Raw genomic sequence first — 13,287 nt, 5'->3', positions numbered from 1 at the left:
GCCTGCTCACATAATATATGGGGCAAAGGCTTTTTATTTATTTATTTATTTATTTATTTATTTAAGAGCGACAGACACAGAGAGAAAGACAGGTAGAGGGAGAGAGAGAGAATGGGCGCGCCAGGGCTTCCAGCCTCTGCAAACGAACTCCAGACGCGTGCGCCCCCTTGTGCATCTGGCTAACGTGGGACCTGGGGAACCGAGCCTCGAACCGGGGTCCTTAGGCTTCACAGGCAAGCGCTTAACCACTAAGCCATCTCTCCAGCCCGGCTTTTTTTTTTTTTTTTTTTTTTTTAGATTCTGCTGTTCTAAGATTCAGTCATCAATATCGTTTTTCTGTTTGGACATGCCCTATCCAGCCCAGGAAGTGTTCTTTATAACCCATGTAATCAATAAAACTTGTGCACAAATGTCTGGGTGGATGGAAATGGGTGAGTGGGCCTCTACTGCAGACATTCATCCAACGTCAGAATGGCTTAAGGTGAAGGGACTAGAAGAAAGTCAGGAGAGGACATTCTCCAGGTCGTTGCTATGATACACCAACGGGCATTGAAATGCACACACCAGGTATGCATGATGCCCAGGGTCATGCATTGCTATAGGATACCTAGTATGCTGTGGGTATTTGTGACTCCCCTGTGGCTAGCCCTGTGGGGCCAAGGGCTGGGCAGGAAGACGCCTGTGAAGTCAGTACGTCCAGGAACACGTGTCCTTTGTCTGAGTTTTGTCACACGCCCCCTCCCGTTGTTCCATGGCAGAGTGCTTTGCTCAAAGTGCATCTCTACTTACTGCTCGGGTCTCGGGACTAGGACTTGCTCACGTTTTCGTAGATGACGTCGCTGACGCAGAACTGCTGTTTCTTCTTCAGCCACATCAGCTGCACGCACTGGTGGATGAAGATGTACTGCTCCTGCGTCAACGACAAGACAAGAGCGGGGTGCAGCTGGGGTGTGCGGACAAAGGCGCAGCGAGGCCCCCTGAGGACCGGCAGCCGACGGGCAAGGAAACCCTGGTCGTTTTCCTCGCAGAGCTGATTTCCCAACTAGACCTTCCCAGAACACAGACTGCAGAGGGATTTTATGAACAGTCAAGATCAGAGCCCCGTGACATCTTTTCAACCAGCAGGACGTCATGTTGCACGGTGTGTCAAGGTTAGACGTGAACGAAGCCAAGATGAAATCACCAGAATATTAAAGTTGGTTACCTTTGTGCCACAAGGTAAGTACTTTTTTTTTTTTAATTTTTTATTTATTTATTTGAGAGCGACAGACACAGAGAGAAAGACAGATAGAGGGAGAGAGAGAGAGAATGGGCGCGCCAGGGCTTCCAGCCTCTGCAAACGAACTCCAGACGCGTGCGCCCCCTTGTGCATCTGGCTAACGTGGGACCTGGGGAACCGAGCCTCGAACCGGGGTCCTTAGGCTTCACAGGCTAGCGTTTAAACCGCTAAGCCATCTCTCCAGCCCAAGGTAAGTGCTTTTAAGGTCTCTCTCCTTTATTTCCCAGGATTTCTCCGTGAGCAATACTATTGGATATCACCTTCAAGTGAGAGCCCAGTGAAGACAGATGGCCACAAGCCTCTCAACAGGCTCTTGTGCGACAGCTTTTAAACAAAGGATCAAAGAAAACACTTCCAGCCCCAGCGGGTTGGAACCTCACCTACTCTGTGTTTCTGGACAGGCGTTGGAGAAAACACGTCACCTTATGTGGTGACAGCATCTCATTAGAAACCTAGCTACCCGCTGCGGTCCTCACACGTCGCTCTGGTCTCGGGTGTCAGGCCAACACCCGGAACAGGGAAAGCTCTGGCTTGAACTATCATTCCATAACTTCCCAGTGGCCCAAGTTTGCATTAGAAAGAAAGCAAAATGGAATCAGTAATAGATAAATAACAACAAAAACAAAACCAAAAAAAAAAAACATAGGAAAAAGGCAAATAAAAGACTATTGAGAGATATAAACTTTAGGCGCCCCTGAGACATCCAGGCTGCAAAGAAGGGAGACAGTTGACTCAAAACAAAGCCCTCACTGGCCTCCAGGGAGATGCTATTAGAGGAAAATTGAGCAAAGTATTTGCTGAAAATAGAAGAGAGCCCCAGGGAGGTGAATGCCACGGATGGGTAGCACTTCTCGGCCTCAGAGCACTAACTAGCTTGGCTCCTGTCGTCACACACAATGTACTCTTTACAGTTCGTGAGAATTCGTCAGCCACAGTTTAGACATGAACTCCAGAGCTGCCAGGACTTGTACCGTCCCAAAGCTGAGGCTCCGGCCTTCGTTCGGGGTCTGCGCCCGGGTCTAGCTATCCCTCCACCTCAAGCATGGCTGGTCAGGTGAGAAAGACAAAGGCCTGGACAATATGCACTGCCCACAGATGTTACACGGCTATTCCAGTCAGTGACTTTTGCCCCTTTTTTTTTTTTGGATGGAGTGAAGTAATGGAATCAAGATGAGAGATGGTATGTCTCGATAAATCTACAATAATTAGCAAGTGAAGAAAGGCAGTTCATGGGTTGATTATATTCAAAATGACAAATTCAAGTGGAGACATTTTTGTGGCTTCTTGCTATTCATTACTGGCTGATACATAAAAAAATAATTTTGTTTTTGGTTTTTTTTTTTTTTTTTTGGTTTTTCGAGGTAGGGTCTCACTCTGGTCCAGGCTGACCTGGAATTAACTCTGTCATCTCAGGGTGGCCTTGAACTCACGGCGTTCCTCCTACCTCTGCCTTCCGAGTGCTGGGATTAAAGGCGTGCCCCACCACGCCCCGCTCGAAAAAATAATTTTTTTTGTTTGTTTTTTGTGAGGTAGGGTCTCCCTCTAGTCCAGGCTCCAGGCTGACCTGGAGCTCACTATTAGTCTCAAGGTGGCCTCGAACTCACGGCGATCCTCCTCCCTCTGCCTCCCTAGTGCTGGGATTAAAGGCGTGTGCCACCACGCCCGGCGTTTTGAAAAAAGAATGTTTTGGTTTTAGTTTTGATTTTGTTCTTTACTCATTAACTAAGTAATTAGGAGTCAGCAGAATCAAAAGTGAGTGGGTTGAAGAGCAACATTAGACATATCCACCAGCATTGAAAAATACAGTTTGAACCAGGCGGAGCAGAGAAAGAAAATAGAGGTAAGCGAACAAGATGGTCTAGACATAACCAACCGAATCGACATAACTAGGTAACTGGAACCTGAAAGCAGCCGCCAGGAGGCCCTGGGAACTTGGGGTTGGGGCCACAGCGGCTGAGGAAAGCGGTGACCACCCTTGCACTCGTCCACGGCTCTCGAATTCCCAAGTCCAATCCCAGGACATCAGGCTTTCGCAGGACTGCTTCCGCGGCATGAAACGCTGCCCTACACAAGGAAGCCAGACCTCTGAAATGTGGGCCAACAAGACACATCCCAGCTTTGCAGAAAGCCCTTCGAAGATGTTCTCATTTTGTCATTACCACACCTGAAGACAAAAAAAAAAAAAAAAAAAAAAAAAAAAAAATCCCTCGAGCTGTTGAGGAGGGCAGAGACAGTGTTTAAAAAAGGGATTAAGAGGGCTGGAGAGATGGCTTAGTGGTTAAGCGCTTGCCTGTGAAGCCTAAGGACCCCGGTTCGAGGCTCGGTTCCCCAGGTCCCACGTTAGCCAGCTGCACAAGGGGGCGCACGCATCTGGAGTTCGTTTGCAGAGGCTGGAAGCCCTGGCGTGCCCATTCTCTCTCTCCCTCTATCTGTCTTTCTCTCTGTGTCTGTCACTCTCAAATAAATAAATAAAAATATTTTAACAAAAAGGGATTAAGATTCCATAGTTGGAAAAAGCCAAAGGAAGACTGTATTAAAAAAGTCTATGAAGTTATAAGAGGTATAAATTAAGAATGTGGGGCAGATTCCACAGATATTTTACAAATACAAAACACCTAAAATAAGATGTTGCTCTTTAAAGTATGATATTTATATCGTGTTAACACATAGCATATAGCATATTTTAAATAATGTATACTTTTGCATATATATAGTGGGGGAGATTTTAAATTACATATTAAGGTGCATGTTTATGGAAGTGAAAAGCTAAAAACTGGGGCTGGTTAATAAGGCACTGTTTAATCACTAGTTCACTGGCTACTCTGGGAATGAAGCTTTCCGACTCATAACAAGGTAATGTACAAGTGAATTACTAGGCACCAGGATCCATCCAGACTGGGAAGGTAGGAGGGAAGAAATGAATACAGAACTGAAGAGAGGCCCCTGCGGTGACTCCCCAGGCTGTTTGAGTTATACTGACATCTAGTGGCACAAATACAGAAGCACAAACACGTTACGGAAGACCAAGGCATTGAAAATGTCCTAAGAGGTCAGGCCACAAACGGCCTTGTCCCGCTCACTTCTCCAGAAGAAGAGCTATTTTACCGCTGAATCCAGTAAGTCTCAGCGGGGCTGGGTAAGCTGGATTATGAAGTGGTCGCACTTGGGGCTTGGGGGCCACACAGCATCATGCTGTCTGGCCCTGGATCCATCTGAACCTTCAGACTGAATGCAAGTCAGCACTGCAAGGGAAGGAAGAACTTCAGGGTGGTGGAGGCAGGGGAACACTAGTGAACAAGACTGACAGGTATTCTGGGGTGTCCCATGTTGGTAAAGTAATGTACCCACTCATTTAAGAGAATGGATCGTGCCGGTGGGTTAGGGGCTTGAAGTAAAAGACAGAATACACAAACCCAACCTATAGTGATCATGAGCTGTGCATTGGGACAGAGTCACATGGAGGAAAACTAATGACAAGCTTAGTGAATTCGTCCAGCATCTCAAAGATATGCCAAATCCTGTCAGTTCCACAATGTCTATCTAGTGGCGTACTGCTCTCACTGACTCAGTCTTTTATTTTTGTTTATTTTTCGGGTTTTTCGAGGTAGGGTCTCACTCTAGCCTAGGCTGACCTGGAATTCACTATGCAGTCTCAGGGTGGTGTCGAACTCATGGTGATCCTCCTCCCTCTGCTTCCTGAGCACTGGCATTAAAGGTGTGTGCCACCGCGCCAGGTTGCTGACTCGATCTTATTTAATGTACACCCTACCTTCACCCTCAGTACCACGGAAAAGGTGGACTGAAGGTTGAAAAAGTGTGATCCCCAGAGTTACAGAGGGCATTTCTACAGGCTGACCTCCATTTCTTTGGTACCGAAATCGTTTCTAAAACACACAGTAGGAGAATGGGAAAGATAGATGCCAAAACTATGTTGAGACAGCTACCTTGATGCGTGAAGTAGGATAACGGGAATTTTCAGCCAAGGGAGAAATGGAAAAATGCCTGTTGATCACTTCTCTTACCTCTGTCTGTACCATCGACATCCGGTACGACCTCATTTCTGACACCAGCCCCAAGATGTCCACAAACTCATGATCACGGATGTGCTGTAGGAGCCTGTCCAGGGCGATGAAGGTTCCCGTCCGCCCCACTCCCGCACTGCGAAAGAAGGGTTAGAACGCCACATGACTCCAGGAATGATTTGTTTTTTAAAGGTTTTGTTTTTATTTACTTATCACAGTCAGAGAGAGAGGATGAGAGTGAGAGTGGGCGCACCAGGACTTCTAGCCACTGCAAACGAACTCCAGACACATGTGCCACCATGTGCATCTATCTGCCTTATGTGGGGCCTGGGGAATCGAACCTGGGTCCTCAGGCTTCGCAGGCAGGCACATTAACTGCTAAGCCATCTCTCCAGGCTGATTTTTGTTGTTGTTGTTGTTGTTACTTTGGGAAATGAACTGGAGATTTTTAAAAATCACCTCTGTGGGCTGGTGAGATGGCTTAGCGGTTAAGGTGCCTGCCTGTGAAGACCAAGGACCCAGGTTCAATTCTCTAGGACCCACGTAAGCCAGATATACAAGGTGGCGCATGCGTCTGGAGTTCGTCTGCAGTGGCTAGAGGCTCTGGCGTGCCCATTCTCACACACACGCTCTCTCTCCCTCTATCTCTAATAAATAAATAAATATAAATATTTAAAAATCACCACTGTGGGCTGGAGAGATGGCTTAGTGGTTAAGCGCTTGCCTGTGAAGCCTAAGGACCCTGGTTCAAGGCTTGATTCCCCAGGACCCACGTTAGCCAGATGCACAAGGGGGCGTACGTGTCTGGAGTTTGTTTGCAGAGGCCGGAGGTGCCATTCTCTCCCCCTCTCTCTCTCTCTATCTGCCTCTTTCTCTCTCTCTGTCGCTCTCAAATAAATAAACAAAAATAAACAAAAAAATGTTAAAAACAATCACCACTGTGAGATGAGAAAATTAACCTGCTGACATTTTCCGCTTAACTGATTCGTAAGACTGTTGCAGGGTTTGGGAGCTGGCTCGGTGGCCTGAAGGGCTTGCCATGGAGGCTTGAGGCCCTGAGTTTGGATCCCCAACACCCACATGTAAACCAGGTGTGCTGGTAAGCAGCTGTAACCCTACTGGAGAAAAAGATGGGAGGATCCCCCAGGGGCTGCTGGCTAGAGAGTCTAGACACACAAAACAAGGTAGCGAGTGACCGAGGAAGACACCTGACGTGGACTTGCATCTCCACATACCCACACGTGCATGAGCACCCACACGCACACACATGTATACCCCCACACAAGGAGGGGGCAGAGGTGGTCCGTGTTTCTTCTGATACCACATTTCCAGTTATTGCCCCCTTCTTCTTATTTATTTTTATTTTATTTTGTTTTTATGAAGTAGGGTCTTGCGCCAGCCCCCAGGCTGACCTGGAATTCACAATGTAATCTCAGCTGGCCTTGAACTCACGGCGCTCCTCCTAACCTCTGCCTCCCCAGTGCTGGGATTAAAAGCGTGCCCACCATGCTCGGCCTTCTAGGGGTTTTTTAGACAGTCACCTAAAAGACAGGCGAAATACGTGGACCTGTCTCATTGAATGCTAGTTCTTGGAACATGAGCGGAAGTGGTATGACAATGGACAACCAATTGCCCACACAGTCCCTGGCTCTCTTCACATGAAAATCAGCTCGCTTATTATTCAGATCATGTATTTAGAGTCAAGGGGCTCCAAACTCATTCATGGCAACATTTTTGGAAAATAGGTGAGATTTTGCTCAAAGAATCCAACACTCAAGGCCTTAAGTTTGCAGTCTAAATTGCTTTTTCTATTAAACAACTCTTCCCTCCTGGGACATCTCAGGTAAGATGATCTTTCTCCCAGTGAGAACTGCACCCACTGGCATCTGTGATAGGAATATATGAGTTTGACCCTTTGGATGAGAGTAGCTTTATTTTTAGCTCTTATAAAGAATCATTTTGAAGATAATATCAGCTCAGCAACTGCAGCATAGCTTTTTTTTTTTTTTTTGAGGCAAGCCCAGCAGACTGCTTTTTTTTTCCTTTTCCTTTTTTCGAGGTAGGGTCTCACTGTAGTCCAGGCTGACCTGGAATTCACCATGTAGTCAGGGTGACCTCAAACTCATAGCGATCCTCCTACTTCTGCCTCCTGAGTGCTGGGATTAAAGGTGTGTGCCACCACGCTCAGTTCAGACTGCCTTTTTTATGAGAGAGAGAGAGAGAGACAGAGAGAGAGAGAGCAAGGGAGAGGGAGAGAGAGAGAGAGAATTGGAGTGCCAAAGCCTCAGCCACTGAAATCAAACTCCAGACGCTTGCGCCACCTAGTGGGCATGTGCGAGTTTGCACTTGCCTCGCCTTTGTGCGTCTGGCTTGTGTGGGATCTGGAGAGTTGAACATGGGTCATTAGGCTTTGCAGGTAAGTGCCTTAACCTCTAAGCCATCTCTCCAGCCCCAGCATAGCTTTTAAACTGTGAAAGAATGAGGGAGGATGACAACAGTGATCCCCTCCTTCCTGAACAGAAACTCAGCAGTTTAAGGAGCACCTCACCCATCCCCTACAGGCTCACATTCACCTGCACGTGCACACACGCTCACTCACACAGCATCGCCATTCTAAGCGACAGGGACAAGGTGGTGCAGAATGTGAGATCATCAGTTTATTCGCCCAGAATGGTGTGGCTGTTCACGCTTTGGCATTTAGACCATTTTGTGCTGTGAGAATCTATTTCTGACTTGACCTTGTGTTTATCATGTTATAGCCACTCTGAGTCTTTGATTGGGGGGGGATCACATCACATAGCATTGAGGAGCATGGCCTTTGGAGATCCAGGGAGCCTGTATTTGAATCCCGATTCCTCCTATGTTCTAGTCCAATGAACTTTTGCAAATCCCTGAATCTATCGGCACTTCAGGTTCTTTTCTTTGTGAAAAATGGGAATAATAGTAGATATCTCAAGTTGGGCTTGGTAGTGCATACCAATAATCCCAGTACTCGGGAGGCTGAGGCAGGAGGGCCAGTGAAAGTTTGAGGATAGACCAGGTGTCAGAGTGAGTTCTAGGTTAATCTGAGCTACAGAGTAACGAGCCTGGCTCAAAACAGTGTGGTTTCATAGTCTCTAGGTATTCCTTACTTTTTAAATTTAATTAATTTATTTATTTGCAATAGTGAGAGACAGAGAAAGAGAGAGAATGGACATGCCAGAGCCTCTTGCCATTGCAAACAAACTCTAGATACATGTGCCATTTTGTGCATCTGGCTTTATGTAGGTACTGCAGAATCAAACCCAGGCCAGCAGGCTTTGAAAGCGAGTGCTTTAACTGCTGAACCATCTCCCCTCACCTCCAGTTATAAGTTAACTATATTATTTAAAAATAAAAACATTGTGATACAATAAAATAATAAAAAAGTCAATCACCAATAGATCTAAAAAGCGTAACTGCTTTATGATGAAACCTGACCAGGGGTCTGTGAAACGCAGGGCTAACCGCGGTGGCGGCCGAGGTTACCTGCAGTGAATGACCATGGGACCTTTCCTCCTGGTCACCTGCTGTCGGACCATGTGGACGAACTGCAGGATACTTTCTGCTGCGTTTGCTGTGGGCACGCCGTGATCAGGCCAGGCGGTGTAGTTAAAATGCATCACATCCTGCATCTCGTCAGCCTGCAGGAAACAACAACAAAACAGTCAGAAACCAAGCATTGCTCTTTTTGTCTACTGTCAGGATGGCCCAGGCCTCCTCTGAAGAACGCAAGTTAATGTCCAGAAGGAAGAAAGACACACCTCTGCTTCAGCTCTGTGTCCTGAAAAGCACCTGGACTGTGATTGTATGACGCTTCAACGAGAAAGCGCACCATCTAATCCATGTGTACGCTGTTCCTTATCACCAGCTTAACTCAGACTGGGGTTTACATCCTGGCTGTGCCACTTGGAAGGTGCCATTTATTGCCTCTCCCTGTGCACATTTCAGCAGGATTGATCTGAAAATATATCCAGCTAAAAAGCACAGTGTGCGGTTGGAGAGATGACCTAGTGGTTAAGACGCTTGCCTGCAAAGCCAAAGGACCAGGTTTGATTTTCCAGGACCTACATAAACCAGATATACAAGGCGGCACATGTGTCTGGAATTCATCTGCAGAGGCTGAAGGCCCTGATGTGCCCATTCTCTCTCTCTATGCCTCTTTCTCTCTCTCAAGTAAATAAAAATAAAATATTTTGGGCTGGAGAGATGGCTTAGCGGTTAAGCGCTTGCCTGTGAGACCCCAGTTCGAGGCTCGATTTCCCAGGACCCACGTTAGCCAGATGCACAAGGGGGCGCACGCGTCTGTAGTTCGTTTGCAGAGGCTGGAAGCCCTGGCGCGCCCATTCTCTCTCTCTTCCTCTGTCTTTCTCTCTGTGTCTGTCACTCTCAAATAAATAAATAAAAAATTTTAAAAAAATATTTAAAAAGAAAATCTTTTTAAAGGTGGTGGAGGGGGTGGACAATGTGCTGTATAACTAGGAAGCTACCAGATCATCACCTGTCTTTCTCCAGCTACAAGGCAGGGCCCTTGACATTGGCATCATCTTTCTCAATTGAATAGCAAAGCACAAAGTCTTTGTTAACAGATTTTTTTTGATCTTCACTGAGTCCATGTCAGTTTTCTAGCATTGAAAAGTGACAAGTTAAGCGCCGTGGATGTATATACACACGTGAACTTGCTGTATTTAGGAAATTGACACGTTTCAATGTAAAAGGAAAAAAGGTAAGGTTGTGAGCTCCCCTCCCCGTCAATAAATAAATACAAGAAACGATTCTTTATCACAGTTCGATGTTTGGTCAATTTAGCTTTCCTTACAGGAGCAGTTTAACGTCCAGAGTCGGCCTGTTTATGGCCCAGAGGAGGCGCTGGCCACGAGCTGCGTGGAAAACGCCTTAGAAGCAGGCAGAGCCCGTTCTCTCCTCTGCGGTCAAGTTCTTCACGTGTTTGCCACTGAAATGCCATCATTTAAGGACCACAGACAAGAATCCTATTATTGCTCACGTGCTGCTACATGTGACTCCTCCCTGCAAAGTGAACAAACAGGGGGATGTAGCCTGCGTCGGACTCGGTCATTTTCTCCTCTAGTACGCAAACCCTGGGAAACATCTGCTCTCTGATCCTCACCTGTTTGCACGGCAACAGGCAGGAAAGCAAGCTTAATTTGAATGGTGTTGAGATTGTGGGACATTCCTGGTGGGAAGTCTACTGACTTACGCGGTGCTTCATATATATATATATATATTATTATTAATAATATATATAAATTATATATGTAAAAAAATATATATATATTGTATTTTTTTTTCAATATAGGGTGTCACTATAGCCCAGGGTGACCTGCAATTCTGTATGGAGTCTCAGGGTGGCTTTATTTTTGAAACAGCTCATTCACGAATTTATTCATCCCACAAAGATAACAGTACTGGGTGGTGAACGTCACCTGTCTTGGGTAGGCAGAGGTGCAAAGTGTGCTGTGACCAAGAGCAGCGTTGGGGAGGGGCTCGGCAGCAGCCAAAGGAATCCACTGCAAGTCTCTTAAGAACAGGAAAGGCCCAGGGGAGGAGCTGGCATTGGATCCCAAACTGTTTCCAAGTAGAAGTGTGTTTGGGAACCAAGGAAGAGGCGGGCAGTTCAAAGGAACGGGCAAGCCTGAAACTGTCCGGCGCTTGTGTGCTTAAACTTTCTGCACACTGCTGCAAAAGCCATTGTTAACTGCTAGTATTTAGTTATTTATTTTTGTACATATCAGGAAATGAGTGTTTATGAGTGCTTACATTATTACTGGTTTGGGTAAACCTTATTTACACGGTGGCGGGGGGCGGGAAGGTCAGTGAACATTTTGTGGAAAGGGCCAGATCATAAATATTTTAGGTTTTGCAAGCCATTCATTCTATTGCAGTCACAGACAATACATAAACAAATACATTATTTACAGGCACTGAAATCTGGATTCATGTAATAACAAAGTGTTACTTACAGGCACATGTCACATAATTTACATGTTTGCATATGGAATATTCTTCTTTAGTTTTTTTTTTCACCCAGTCATCATCATGTACGTGTGCGTGTGCGTGCGTGCGTGTGTTGCTGGGGATGGAACCCAGGGTAAGCACTCTACCACTGAGCTGTATCCCTGGCACCCAAACCATTGAGAGGTACCCAGCTAGGCGGTTTTATGAAGCAGTGGGTGGCAGTCTGCCCTGCCCTGTTCTGTCCACCAGGGAGCGCTGTTTCTGCGCAGGGAAGAACAAGTTACATGGGGACTTTGCAGTTAAATTTCGTCTTCAGCAGCTAGCACATCCAGGTGGAATTTACTAATGAAATCCTATATTTTATGGAATGCTTATTGATAGAAGGCAAACAGGGTAACTGGCTGAAGAGCCTGGAAAACAGTTGTCAGTCTGTGCTCCATGCCTTGTCGTCAGGGAGATAGAAGGCCATGCAAGAGAAATAGATTTTCCGGACAGCCTAACACGTGAAAATCAAAAGAACTTCAAGAGGGATATAGCAATGCCTAGCAATGCCTTCCAAGTAGTGAAGCTCAAATCACAACCAAGAAAAACAAACAGAACAAAATTCAAGCAAACAAAACCATGGTTTAAGTGTTTAATTGAAAACGCAAATGCGCCTTGCATATCTTATGATACTCATGATTATGCAAGTAAGAGAGCATCTGCAACTTCAGATGTGGCTGGTAAGTAATGATTGACTTCTGGGGCCCTCGGTTGGTTTGAGACAAGAACAGGGAAGTCATTTCTTTCATCCATTCCTGCCCTTCAAGGCATGCCATCTACACAATCTGTGAGGGACGACCTGGATGGACAAATTGATTGGCTAAGGAACCAGTGGGAGACTCACCTGTGGAAGGCTTAATTGGGGTAGGAGGTCTTACCCTAACTGTGGATGACATTCCATGGGGTTAGGGTCTCAAAGCAAATAAAATGGAGAAAGCAAGCTGAGCACCGATATTTATTACCCTCTGCGACATGACTATGGAAATAATGCTCCAGCTGCTTCCGTCTCTGATTCCCCACCTAGTAGACTGTAACCTCAACCTGTGAGCCAAAACAAACCCTCCCTTCCTTGAGTTGAACTTGTGTGTGTGTATGTGTATGCATGCCACAGGGTTGGTATGGAGGTCAGAGGACAACCTGAGTGTGCTGGTCTTCTCTTTCCACCTTTTTTAAAAATTTAATTAAAAAATATATATATATATTGGGTTTTCGAGGTAGGGTCTCACTGTAGCCCAGGCTGACCTGGAATTCACTATGGAGTCTCAGGGTGGCCTCGAACTCACGGCAACCCTCCCACCTCTGCCTCCCTGGGATTAAAGGTGTGCGCCACCACGCCCGGCCCAAATATTTTATTTTTATTTATTGATTTGAGAGAGATATACAGAAATAGGCAGGTAGACAGAGAGAATGGGTCGCCAGGGCTTCTAGCCACAGCAAACGCACTCCAGACACGTGAGCCCCCTTGTGCATCTGGCTAACGTGGGTCCTGGGGAATCAAACCTTGAACCGGGGTCCTTAGGCTTCACAGGCAAGCGCTTAACTGTTAAACCATCTCTCCAGCCCTTATTTTTTTATCTTTAGAGATAGAGAAAGAGAGACACAGAAAGAGAATTGGCACTCTAGGGCCACTGGAATCAAACTCCAGATTCTTGAGCCAACTATTGGGCATGTGAGACCTTGCGCTTGCTTCACCTTTGTGCATCTGGCTTATGTGGGATCTGAGGAGTCAAACATGGGTCCTTGGGTTTTTCAGGCAAGCATCCTAACTGCTAAGCCATCTCTCCAGCCCTCACCTTAATTTTGAGACAGGGATTCTTTTGTCATTATTATTTGTCTGCTGGATAGGCCAGTCTAGGTGACCAGTGAGCTTTTGGATTCTCTTGGCTCTGCTTCCAATTTCTGCAGGCACTTTGTGCCCCTTTGCACCCGTCTTTTTACATGGCTGCTGAG

At 46.3% G+C, this 13,287-nt stretch overlaps 1 protein-coding gene across 2 annotated transcripts in view; it reads right to left on the bottom strand.

Moving 5' to 3' along the window:
* The window catches only part of Ptpro (protein tyrosine phosphatase receptor type O), a 263,974-nt gene that overhangs the window by 1,350 nt on the left and 249,337 nt on the right, over nt 1-13,287 (bottom strand). For both annotated transcript variants that reach the window (XM_045139541.1, XM_045139542.1), the window contains 3 exons: nt 8,809-8,963; nt 5,302-5,437; nt 790-910 (listed from right to left, as the gene is read on the bottom strand). In XM_045139541.1, the coding sequence (XP_044995476.1) occupies nt 806-910; nt 5,302-5,437; nt 8,809-8,963 (396 nt within the window). In that variant the 3' untranslated portion in view covers nt 790-805. The remainder of the gene's footprint in view (nt 1-789; nt 911-5,301; nt 5,438-8,808; nt 8,964-13,287) is intronic.

Source organism: Jaculus jaculus, chromosome 22 (genome assembly GCF_020740685.1).
Source record: "Jaculus jaculus isolate mJacJac1 chromosome 22, mJacJac1.mat.Y.cur, whole genome shotgun sequence".
NCBI classification, from domain to species: Eukaryota; Metazoa; Chordata; class Mammalia; order Rodentia; family Dipodidae; genus Jaculus; species Jaculus jaculus.
Note: the sequence above shows the minus strand (reverse complement) of the source record. Positions and strands in the feature narration are given on the sequence as shown.